This window comes from Hippocampus bargibanti, linkage group LG09 (assembly GCF_051943395.1).
Source record: "Hippocampus bargibanti isolate YZ-2025 linkage group LG09, ASM5194339v1, whole genome shotgun sequence".
Classification (NCBI taxonomy): domain Eukaryota; kingdom Metazoa; phylum Chordata; class Actinopteri; order Syngnathiformes; family Syngnathidae; genus Hippocampus; species Hippocampus bargibanti.
This window is the reverse complement of record NC_142742.1, coordinates 3,720,750-3,733,601: the sequence shown is the minus strand read 5'-3', so window position 1 is coordinate 3,733,601 and position 12,852 is coordinate 3,720,750. Positions and strand designations below refer to the sequence as shown.

At 39.9% G+C, this 12,852-nt stretch overlaps 1 protein-coding gene across 1 annotated transcript; it reads right to left on the bottom strand.

The window, feature by feature from the left end:
* Positions 1 to 18: 18 nt before the first annotated feature.
* fbln5 (fibulin 5) lies at positions 19 to 12,186 on the bottom strand. Its single transcript, XM_089005121.1, has 11 exons — positions 12,039 to 12,186; positions 11,854 to 11,908; positions 10,870 to 10,918; positions 8,939 to 9,289; positions 5,930 to 6,052; positions 4,748 to 4,864; positions 4,395 to 4,511; positions 2,714 to 2,836; positions 2,467 to 2,593; positions 2,177 to 2,372; positions 19 to 1,233 (listed from the first exon to the last, which is right to left on the bottom strand). The coding sequence occupies exons 1-11, from the start codon at positions 12,089 to 12,091 to the stop codon at positions 1,072 to 1,074; spliced, it is 1,473 nt and encodes a 490-aa protein (XP_088861247.1). The 5' UTR covers positions 12,092 to 12,186; the 3' UTR covers positions 19 to 1,071.
* Between the last annotated feature and the right edge of the window lie 666 nt (positions 12,187 to 12,852).

The window sequence follows — 12,852 nt, the reverse complement described above, 5'->3', positions numbered from 1 at the left end:
ACGCAAAAAGGCACTGCAGTGGTTTCAGTGAGCCTGCCCATACAGACGTTTATTGTAATCAATAATTCATATTTGAATGATACACAATAAAGGTCTTGTTCACAGCTGGTCCGAAGGGGCTGAGGGGGAGATAGAGCGGCAGAGGTGCTGAGAATACAGTGATACCTTGGCTTACGAACTGAATTGGTTCCCAGACGGAGTGCGTAAGGGGAAAAGTGTGTATCTCAAAAATTAATTGCCCATAGAAAACCATTAAAATGAGAATAATCCGTTCCTAGATCCCCATAAAACATAATTTTCTACTTTCTAATTTTCTGAGCCTAAAAACTACACAAAATATACCTTATTTTATGTACAATAAATGTGCGATGGTATTATAATTAAAGAAATTGGTTGATGAGGAACGTAACCTTCTTTCATCATCTTGAGGAATAATCCCTTGTCGCTGCTTTCTCTGCGATAATTTTATCTAGTTCCTCATCAATTGTGTTCTGTTTAGCTGGGTTGATAGCTTTTTGCATCAAGTCTACAGATGGCTTGTGCGGTTTGTTTGTGGAGCCTGATTGATGGGATATTTTAACCTTCCAGTCTATCTATCAAAGTTAAAACTCTCTCTCTGTCGTCTGCCTGTCTCTTTAATGTTTAAACCATCCCCCCTCACTGCTGCGTTCTTGACCAATCACGTGGCTTTAACCGACGACTGGGGGCGGGGAATAGAGGACCAAAACAAGCCGGCTGCCATTTTCTTGTTAGGAGAACGGGCTCGTTTGTGAACGACACCTCACTCAATGTGGCGCTCCGCGTGTATCCCGAAAAATAGTTCGTATGCCAAGGTAAAATTGTCATAAATGTAACGTTCGTAAACCAAAAAGTTTGTAAGCCAGGGGGTTCGCAAACCGAGGTATCACTGTACAACATTTGCGGTGCTTCTCAGAAGAGAAATTGTACACCGGACGCTTTCTCGCTCCGGCGTCCATTTTGCCGCCTTAAGAGCTCAAAGTCCATTAAGATGGAGAGGGTGAGGAGGGGGATGTAGATTCCGTTGGGCTTGTTCCCGACCGTGACGGCGCATCAGAAGGGGTGCGCCGACACGAAGATGGTCAGACGGATGATGGAGCTGCCGCGGAAGTTGATGACGTTGTTCACCGTCACCATTTCAAGGTCCAGGATTAACTCCCTGGGACCTTTGATGGGCCGCGATAGCACCAGGGTGGCGCTCATGTTGCTGGTTTGCTATAAAAAAAATGAAAATAAATACATTTTTAAAAAGTGTTAAATACAGAAATGCAAAGTATTAAAAAAAATTATGATAATGAGAGAACGCTTTCAGGATTATGACAGCATTTTCACAGGTTCACTTTGTTCAGCAGAAAGGTTGGTGTTGTTAGAAAGTTTGCTGGCTGGATGGATGCATGGCTTGAGGAGCATGCGATAAAAAGAAAGGAGCGTCAGCGCAGAGCACTGATGCACACATTTTACCATGACGGCCCTGATCCACTGGTGAAAAGGATGCTTTTGACCAGTGGATCTGCCCCCATTTTAAACTCTGATAACTCTACACCCATATAACTTAGGAATTAAGTCTTTTTTACTAAATACACCTGCCCGCATTTCAATCTCAGATAACTACAGACCCATATAACAGAGGAATTAACTCTTTTATTTTAACTAAATACACCTGCCCCCATTTCAAGCTCGAATAACTCCAGATCCATATAACTTTGGAATTAACGTTTTTGTTACGAAATACACCTGCCCCCATTTCAAGCTGAGATAACTCTAGACCCGTATAACTTAGGAATGAACTCTTTTGTTACAAAATACACATGCCCCCATTTCAAGCTGAGATAACTCCAAACCCATATAATTTAGGAATTAACTGTTTTGTTAAAAAATACACCCACCCCCATTTCAAACTCAGATAACTCCAGACCTGTATAACTTAGCAATTAACTCTTTTTTTCTGATGAAAGAAGAGAGCCTAAGGTTTCTTACGCTGCATTGAATGACTATGTTGTCCTAAAACTCTATATTCTGCGGGTGCTGGAATTTGAGTGAAAATGACAAAAACCCTGGCACTGGAGTGGACACATTTTTTGCACATTGTCTGGCAGTGAATGAGTTAAAACTCATCATGCTGACACTAACTGTCAAATTACTCATCCGTGTTCCTCACCCTCATGTAGAACTCTCTCCCCTCGTTGCCCGACTTGATTTGGAAGATATAAAAGGCCCCCGGATAGCGCGTGGTGGCCTGCATCTGGAAAATATCCGCCGGCACGCTGCGTCCGGACGACAGGTCCATGTGTCGGTACAAGATGGTGAAGGGTTGATCCCGGCAGGCCGGGTTCCCCGTGGTGCACATGCACTGACTGCGTACACCACAGAGGTAAAAAAAAAAATAAATAAATTGTGTGAGGCGGACGAACGCGTGGCATTTGGAAGCGCGGCGAGGGCCGCACTCACTTGTCGCCCACTTCAACGTAAGGAGGCGGACACTGTAAAGGAGCCAGGCATGTGTGGCCTCCCTGGAAATTGAAACAGACTCGTTCTGTTGTACAGGTGTTGTTACCACTCTCACATTCATTGATATCTTTAAAAATCAAGCACACGACAACACCACTCGGGGTCAGTTCAAACATGGCAGTGCACAGGAACGATTAAAAACATATTTTTTTTGGATTCCTTTAGGAGACCGTTTTTCAATCGTTACCTTCGCAACTGCGGCCGTCTTCGTAGACGAAGTAACCGGGTGGGCAGATGCAGTTGAAGGAACCGGGCGTGTTCACGCATTGATGCTGACAGAGGAACTCGGAGAAGCTGCATTCGTCCACGTCTGTGGGAAAGTTACAATGATGTCAGGTATTTTTGGGCTAATTAACTCATTCACTGCTAGACGATGTGAAAAAAAAATGTGTTCACTCCGGTGCCAGGGTTATTGTCATTGTCACTCGAATTCCAGGACCCACAGAATATTGAGTTTTAGGACTACATCAACATTCACTACAGCATTAGACACATTACACTCTCTTCTTTCATCAGAAAAAAAGTTAATTCCTAAGTTATATGAGTCTGGAGTTATCTGAGCTCGAAATGGGGGCAGGTGTATTTTGTAAAAAAAAAAAAAAGAGTTAATTCCCAAGTTATATGGGTCTACTAGAGTTATCTGCGCTTGAAATTGGTGCAGGTGTATTTTGTAATAAAAAAAGAGTTAATTCCTAAGTGATATGGGTCTGGAGTTATGTGACCTTGAAATGGGGGCAGGTGTATTTTGTAAAAAATAGTTAATTCCTAAGTTATATTGGTCTGGAGTTATCTGAGCTTGAAATGGGGGCAGGTGTATTTTGTAAAAAAAAAAGAGTTAATTCCCAAGTTATATGGGTCTACTAGAGTTATCTGCGCTTGAAATTGGTGCAGGTGTACTTTGTAATAAAAAAAGAGTTAATTCCTAAGTAATATGGGTCTGGAGTTATGTGACCTTGAAATGGGGGCAGGTGTATTTTGTAAAAAAAAGAGTTAATTCCCAAGTTATATGGGTCTACTAGAGTTATCTGCGCTTGAAATTGGTGCAGGTGTATTTTGTAATAAAAAAAGAGTTAATTCCTAAGTGATATGGGTCTGGAGTTGTGTGACCTTGAAATGGGGGCAGGTGTATTTTGTTAAAAAAAAAAAAGAGTTAATTCCCAAGTTATATGGGTCTACTAGAGTTATCTGTGCTTGAAATTGGTGCAGGTGCATTTTGTAATAGAAAAAGAGTTAATTCCTAAGTGATATGGGTCTGGAGTTATGTGACCTTGAAATGGGGGCAGGTGCATTTTGTAAAAAAAAAAAAGAGTTAATTCCTAAGTGATATGGGTCTGGGGTTATCTGAGCTTGAAATGGGGCAGGTGCATTTTGTAAAAAAAAAAAAAAAAAAAGAGTTAATTCCTAAGTGATATGGGTCTGGGGTTATCTGAGTTTGAAATGGGGGCAGGTATATTTTGTAATTACCGGTAATGTTTCAAAAAAAAATCAGAAAAAAATACAGTATAATTTAAATCATCAGGATTTTATATTCGTGTTAAATTTTGTTGTTAAATTTCCTGAATATTTATTTTTAATCGGTAAGGATTTAAGAAAATTTATGGTGATTCTCAAACTCGCGCAACCTAAAAAGTAATTTTCATCTTTCATCAGAAAAAAAAAAAGAGTTATTTCCTAAATTACATGGGTCTGGAGTTATCTGATCTTGAAATGAGGGCGGCTGTCCAAAATACAATACATACATATTGATTTCTATAGCGCTTTAACAACAGCTTTAGCTGTAACAAAGCGCTAACATGTAGAAAAGAAACAAAACATTGCCAGAGGCCATGATCAGTGCTTTATCAACACCCAAGGAAGAAAAATCATACCGTTGCAGGAGGTTCCATCGGCTGCCAGTTCAAACCCTTCGTCGCAGTTGCACATAAAGGAGCCGTGATTGTTGAAGCAACCATGACTACACGGCTCGTCGGCGCACTCGTCCACATCTAACACACACAAAACGCACATCAAATTTGCGCAATCATTCCCGCAATTCTTCTTTTTTTCTAGGAATTCTTCCAAACAGATGATTTTCATTTGCACTTTGTTAAAGATTGCGTAAAATAGATTCCCGGGAGACGTCACTTTTAACTTCATATCCTGTTGTTAATACAAAAATAATAATAAAAATATTGTAGTTACAAGGTAGAGTTGCGAAAATACGTAATGTCAGCGAACGCACCTTGGCAGCTGCGGTTATCCGGGTTGAGGATGAAACCGGGATTACACGAGCAGGAATATGAACCGGGAACGTTGGCGCACAGCTGTTCGCAGTAACCGTAACGACATTCGTCAATATCTGCAAAAAATATATACGGTCAAGATACATTGTGTGGAATAATAATCATTATTTTTTTTTTACCCAATCGCGATTTTAAAAATGGCGGTAAATATGCACTGGTGGTAAACGACCACTGAGTGTCGCTGTTTCCCATCTGTTAGTATTCATTGATAGTATCGGCAGCGGATATCCGCTGGTTTTATTTAAAGACAAATACAGTGATACATACCTTGGCTTATGAACTTAATTGGTTCCCAGACAGCGTGTGTAAGGCGAAAAGTGTGTATCCCCAAAATTAATTTTCCATAGGAAACCATTAAAATGAGAATAATCCGTTCCCAGGTCCCCATAAAACATAATTTTCTACTTTATAATTTTCTAAGCCTAAAAACTACACACAATATACCTTTTTTTATGTACAATGAATGTGATGCTGTATTATAATTAAATAAATAAACTGTACAGTATAATAAAGTCGTTTTGGCATGATGGAATGGAGTGGCCGGTTTCATCAGCATTAAACACTTGATGAGGAGCGTAACCTTCTTCTTTCACCATCTTGAGTAGGTGCTTTCTCTGTGATAATTTTATCTAGTTCCTCAACAATTATGTTCTGTTTAGCTGGGTTGATAGCTTTTTGCATCAAGTGTACACATAGCTTGTGCGGATTGTTTGCGCAGCCTGATTGTTGGGATATATTTAACCTTGCAGTCTACACTCTGACTTTGAACCTGTCAATGTCATCTGCCTGTCTCTTTAATGTTTAAACCACCTCCCCTCACTGCTGCGTTCTTGACCAATCACGTGGCTTTAACCGAAGACTGGGGGTGGGGAATAGAGGAGAAAAACAGTCGGCTGCCATTTTGTTGTTAGAAGAACGGGCTCGTTCGTGAACGACACATCACTCATTGAGGAAGCCCAAAAAAAGTTTGTGTGCCAAGATAAAATTTTGATGACATAAAAAAAAGCGAGTAAACAGCCACTGATAACCGACCAATGAAAATGAAAAGACGTGAAACGCAAATATTTGGTGTACTGCGTCACGATTGACCTGGTGGATAAAATCAATGAAGAGCAACTTACCCTGACATTGGCTCCCGATGAGCCAAAAGCCTTCTGTGCAGGAGCATGTGTAGCCCCCCGCTGTGTTGATGCACACCTGGGTGGGGTTACAGTGGTGGGAGTTGGTTTCGCATTCGTCAACGTCTGAAAAAAAAAAAGATGAGTGTGAATATGTGCCTAGTATGGAAATATTTGGGATCATATTTAATAAGCACATTAATTTTTCATACTGCTTCATGTCATTACAAAGAGGGTAAAGCAAGTGTTGAAGAATGAAGGACTCTCTGTGTCTTTGTGTTGTCATATTATTTGTTATTTTTGTTTTTCCCAAGATGGCGGCGCGTTAACACGCACTCTCCCAGCAAATTGGCGTTTTCGTGTTTATTATGTTTGTTAAGTCATATAAGTGCTATAAGTCATATAAGTGCCTTTCACGTTGGGTCCGAGAAGAGTAATTTCATCTGTGCTGTATGTCATGCATATTAGCATATTTGACAATAAAGCTGACTTTGACTATTAGAAAAAAAACATAAAAAAAAAAATCTAAAAAATGTCAACTGTGTGAAAGGGGATCCTATCAAAATTTGCTTACAGGAAAAGTGACTAAAATATGCTGTCACATGATCGCAGTAGTAGTAGTAGGAGTACTGTATTGTTTCACTTTGTCCCAAATAATCCCCAAAATGTCCCAGCTGCTCACCCCCCACACCTCCAACCCGCCCCCTTGTTCGCCGTATTCCCTCACCCTCCGGCTTTTGTTTCAACAACATTCCAGGTCGGAGTTGTCAGCTATGGGCTCCCATTTTGTTTTCGCGCCGCATTAACAGATCGCTCTGATTATGAGCACAATTGCTCCAATTTCCTTAAGAGGCAATGAGAAATATCTACCGATGAGGAGGGAGTCTGGATGGGGGTGGGGGGGGGGGGGGGGTCTTGTTTTCTCAGGCGGCCTCGGGACTGGCGATAAGCGTGACCCCGCAATGTCCTTCAGGGAACCCAGTTGCACCACCAAAAAAGCGAATTAGGGGGAATTAAGTAAAATACAGTAAAGTCTCGTTATATCGATATTCAAGTGAGTCCGAAAAAATATCGATATAACCGGGACTATCGATATATCCGATCCTGTTTGCATGTAATTTTCTCCGTGCGTGCATAGAAATAGTATCGATATAACCGGGACTATCGATATATCCGATATCGATATAACGAGACTTTACTGTACATACATACATACATATATATATATACACACATATATACACATACATATACACATACATATATACACATACATATATACATATACACATATACACGCGCGCACACACACACATACATACATATGCATGCACGCACACTCACGCACATGCACATGTACACATGCACATACACATGTACACATACATACATACATATAAGCTGCAGGAATTACTGGCTTTGTCTGTGTTAAATGTTCCAACAATCTAACCAATTCAATTTCCAAAAAAACTAACAAAAAAAGGGGGCGCGGACAACTCAAATTCTGTCACTCGTGTCAAAGCTGAGTTTGTTCCACATCCAGACAGGAAATCTATAGGTGGTGTCATGACATCATAACACAGTAGCGAGGGCGGAGGGTGTCTGTGATTGATTGGCTCATGACACACGTGTGTGTGTGTGTGTATACACAAGTGGGGTTGTTCTATGCAATACAAACCTGGCAACATGATTTTGGGCCACTGGCATGTCGTCATTTTCACAAAACAAGGCGGCCTTTTGAGTTACGCTTTATGTGGTACACCCGGGCGCTTTTTATAACATCCAAGAGAGAGAAAAATTGTGCACTTGTCTAAATAAGGGGATCATTGGAACAATATGTTTGTTGTTGGAGTTTTCAATAAAGTTTTCTGAAATGTTTTGGCAACATGATAGGGTCGACGCCGCCCAAAAATAAAAAAATAAAAAACTTTGAAAGCGCTTATAATATAATGTATTATTATTATTATTATTATTATTATTATTAACATTTTGCCAAGGTATTGGCAGATATTGCGAACTAACTCAGTGTACTTTGTAATTAATTTTAGGGAAAAAATAATGAAGAAAGAAAAACATATTTTTAAAATATTGATTTAAATCATTGGGATTTTATATTGCTGGTAATTTTTTGGGGGGTAAATTAACAACATTTTATTTATTTATTTTTTTATCAATAAGGATTTAAAACAATTTTACGGTGATTCTCAAACTTACGCAACCAGGTCAAATACGTTCAATATTAAATCCAAATATAGTACTTTATTACAGTTGCAATGCTATAGTTGATTAATCAAAAACTTGGCAGCTGTTTAAATAAATAATAAAACTAATATTTTATTATGAGTCACCAAATTTATGCAGTTTGATTTTTTTAAATACATTTTTTTCATAATTCAAAGTTAAATACAATACAATACATACTGAATACAAATAAAATATATAAAAAAGTGTTCTATATAAATCAATATGCATTTTATTGTATTGTACAAATTAATAATAATAAATAATAATAATAATAATACATTTCATTTGTAAGCGCCTTTCAAAACTCTCAAGGTCACTTGACAGTCACTCAGTCAGTTTTTCCATGGGTGAGCAGCGGCAGCCACATACTCAACCCGGAATAACTCAAATAAATAAAAAACTAGCTAGCTAGCTAATAGATAGCCAACAGATAGCCAGCTAGATAACAGATAGCCAGCTAACTAGCCAGCTAGAACGTTATATTATTATTATTAGTAGTAGTAGTAGTAGTAGTAGTAGTAGTAGTAGTAGTAGTATTATTAACTCATTCACTGTCATTCACAAATTTATTCAGGAATTGAAAATATGACGTAGTGCGTCATTTCCCAAATTTGTTCGGGTTTTGTTTTTTTCATGCTTGGGTGCCGATCAAGTGCTGACCATGGCACAAAAATAATCATTCAGAAAACACAGGAAGTGAAAATATAACCTGACACACAAACAAATGCCAACAAGAATGCACACAAAGAAGAAAATCAAAGCACTCACCATTGCAGGTTCCATCATCCGCTAGCGCGTAGCCCAAAATGCACGGCACGGTGTAGCCCACTTGCGGGTAGCTGGGCTCCGCCGACCTTGGGGGACCCGGCACGTAGCTGTTCGGCTGGCTGGCAGACGTGCCGGTGCCGGGGTCAGTTCCAGTGTCGGCCCCGGTACCAGGACCGGCCCCACGCCCGCCCCCGGGATATGCCGATTCAGGCTGCTGCTGCACCGGTGGGGGATCGGCCGCGTAGGGCCGGTTGTAGAGGCCCTGGGGAAGGCACAGGTAGCCCCCGTTCTGGTTGACGCAGCGCATGTCCCCCCTGCAGGGGTCCGTCAGGGTCCGGCATTCGTCCACGTCTGCAAGGTGGACATATTTATGCTCACTTTAACCCATCCGCTGCCGGACGACGTGCAAAAATGGGTCCAATCCACTGCCAGGGTTTTTGTCACTGTCGCTTGAATTCCAGGACCCACAGACTATTCCGTTTTAGGACTACATAAACATTCAAGACGGCGTTCGAAACCTTCCACTCTCTTATTTCATCAGAAAAAAAAAGAGTTAACTCCTAAGTTATACAGGTTTGTAGTTATCTGAGCTTGAAATGGGGGCAGATGTACAAAATCCAATACATATTGATTTATATCGCGCTTTAACAACAGCTGAAGTCGGAACAAAGCGCTAACATGGACAAAATTGAAATGCAATGTGGACACATTCACGCTCACTTTAACTCATTCATTGCTATACGTGCAAAAGCGTGTCCATTCCAGTGCCAGGGTTTTTGTCACTGTCGCTTGAATTCCAGGACCCACACAATATTGAGTTTAGGACTACATAAATATTCAAGACGGTGTTAAAAACCGTAGACTCTCTTATTTAATCAGAAAAAAAAGAGTTAATTCCTAAGTTCTACGGGTTTGTAGTTATCTGAGCTTGAAATGGGGGCAGATGTACAAAATACAATACATTCATATTGATTTACTGTATATAGCGCTTTAACAACAGCTGAAGCTGGAACAAAGTGCTAAAATGGAAAAAAAGGGAAATGTTGTCCCCTTAAGAAGACTCTTTTTTTCATTAAAAAATATTTCCTAAATTATATTGATCTGGAGTTATATGAGCTTGAAATGAGGGCGGCTGTCCAAAATACAATGCAATACATACATATTGGTTTATATAGTGCTTTATCAATAGCTGAAGCTGGAACAAAGCGCTAACATGGAAAAAAAGGGAAATGCTGCCACTTAAAAAAAAAAAAAAAAAAAACACTGCGAGAGTTCTGGCCGGCGCTTTATCGGCAACCAAGCATTAAAAAAAAAAAACAAATTCGGGAATGGCGCTCTCCGTCATATTTTCAATTCCCGAATAAATTCGTGAATGGCAGTGAATGAGTTAATGCCCAATAAATTCCCCCCCCCCCCTAAAAAAATCTGAGGATGTCTATCATAAGTCGACCACTCCTCTCAAAAAGACAAGACGAAAGATGTTTGTCATTTTGGTTTTGGCTACTCAATCTGAATCATGAGTACGAAGCAAAAAAAGATGACGCTAAAATCGGATGTTGTAATTCAGGGGTGTCAAAGTCATTTTTTGCCGCGGGCCACATTGTAGTTATGGTTTCCTCTCGAGGGCCGTTATGAATTTGGGGAACCCATTAGAATGTTTAAATCCCTTCAAATATTACATATAGAGCACACAGCAAATTATGGAATAACTCGTTTTCAAATCTGAAGTCAAGAATAATGACTTTTATTGTGGTTGACATCCAAAAATATGAAATTTTGGCTCAGATTTTAGCAATCATCATGGAATTTAACAAGTTTGATTTGCTTTCGCGGGCCGAAAAAAATGATGTGGCGGGCCGGATTTGGCCCGCGGGCCTTGACTTTGACACCTGTGTTGTGATTGTTAGCGTAGCTTGAACAGAAAAACGTACCCATACACTGTCTTGATCTGCGGTCGTATCTGAAGCCATCTGTGCACGTCTGTGGAAACACAAATACAATCACTTTATTTTTTTCATCGGTACATGAGATCCGCTTTAGCTAACCAACGCTTTCGCTAACGAACTTTTCGCCTTACAAACATTAAATTAGCGAGAATATAATCTTGGCATACAAACTAGTTTTCGGCGGATGAACCAAACCACACAGCACCACGGTGTCTGGCGGACTCGTTTTTGTCACTCCCTTGCTTTGAGTGAAGATGTGGTTTGTTATGGAGTGGAGTACTTTTGCTATTATGGGAACGAAAAAGAACCCAATACAGGATAGTGTTAAGCCGAAGAAGACACAAAAGAAAATTACGGTCGAGGAGAAGAAGATCATCAAAAAACACGAATGAGGTGTGCGTTTGTGTGACTGAGTGTCCCAGTACCAGTATGCTAAGTCGAACATTGCTACGTGTAGCTAAGGGTGTTTCTGTGTTGTCAAAGCAACGGTGTCAGGCAATAGAAGAGGTTGAAAAACTTTTGTTGATTTGGATTCATGAAAAGCAGCTCGCAGGGGACAGTGTGAGTGAGGGTATTATCGCCGAGAAAGCACGACAACTTCACTCGGATATCATCAAGAGGCAACTACATCAATGACCATCACAAGGGTAAATACAACGACTTTATTGTACAGTATAGTTTATTTCTTAAATTACAATTCATTATACATAAAATAAGGTATATTTTGTGTAGTTTTCAGGCTTATTTAGTAGAAAATTGTGTTTTAGGGGAACCTGGGAACGGATTATTCTCATTTTTAATGGTTTCTTATGGGAAATAAATGTTTGGCAGACAAACTTTTCGCCTTACACACACACTTTCTGGGAACCAGTTAAGTTTGGAAGCTGAGGTATCAGTGTACGTCTTTGTTATTTTGATACAACATAATCCGGTTTATGATTAAAATCCATCAAGAAACAAAAATCTTACCTGGCTGTGTGCTGACTGCATACAAAGCAAAATAAATAGCAAAGCCGCCAACATCCTGTAAGAAGATTTAAAAAAAAATCAATTTTAGGGGGGGATTGCAAACTTTATTAGTCGAAAACAACAACAATACAAAAAAATACCGCCCCCCCCTTACAAAAAAAAAAGAAAAAAAATCCAATACTGACCTTGTCGAGGAGCAAAGCGTGAAGCCACGTATGTCACCGAGCGCCTTTCTCATTTCCTCCCCAGCTCCTTCTCAATTCGACGACCCTTAAACCCCCCCCCCCCCCTCCTTCTTGCGAGTGAAGACCCCCACTCGCACAATATCACACACTTCACCTCAACACCCCCCCCCCCCAAACCCCTCACCCCAAAGTGGACCGAGGTGCGACTGCTGTGGCCATTTTTTTTAGTTTTAAGTTGATTTCGCTATGGCTCCCGCCCCCCCTGCCTCACTCTACAGCTGGATCCCATCAGCCCAGGAAGGGACGCCCCGCCCTCTTCGCCCCCCACCTCCATTTACACGCCTTATGCTTGCACCAATCTAAGCCACCAATAGGGGGCAGAAGTACTATTATTTCCTATTCCAACCCCCCCGCAAAAACAATAACATTCATAACATTAATAATAATAATGAAAATAATAATAATAAAAATGACAATAATACAGTAAAATCTCGTTATATCGATATTCTCGGGAGTCGGAAAAAATATCGATATAACCGGACTATCGATATATCCGATATATCCTGCGGCATGTAAATTTTCTCCTTGCGCTCATAGAAATAGTATCATAATAAGCAGTACTATCGATATAACCGATATCGATATAATGAGACTGTAATAACAATAAAAATAAAAAGAAAATAATTGAATATAATAATGAAAATAATAATGAAAAGAAAAATAATGAAACAAATAATGAAAAAAATGAAAATAATAATAATAATAATAGTGAAATTAATGATAATAATAATGAAAACAATAATGAAAATACTAA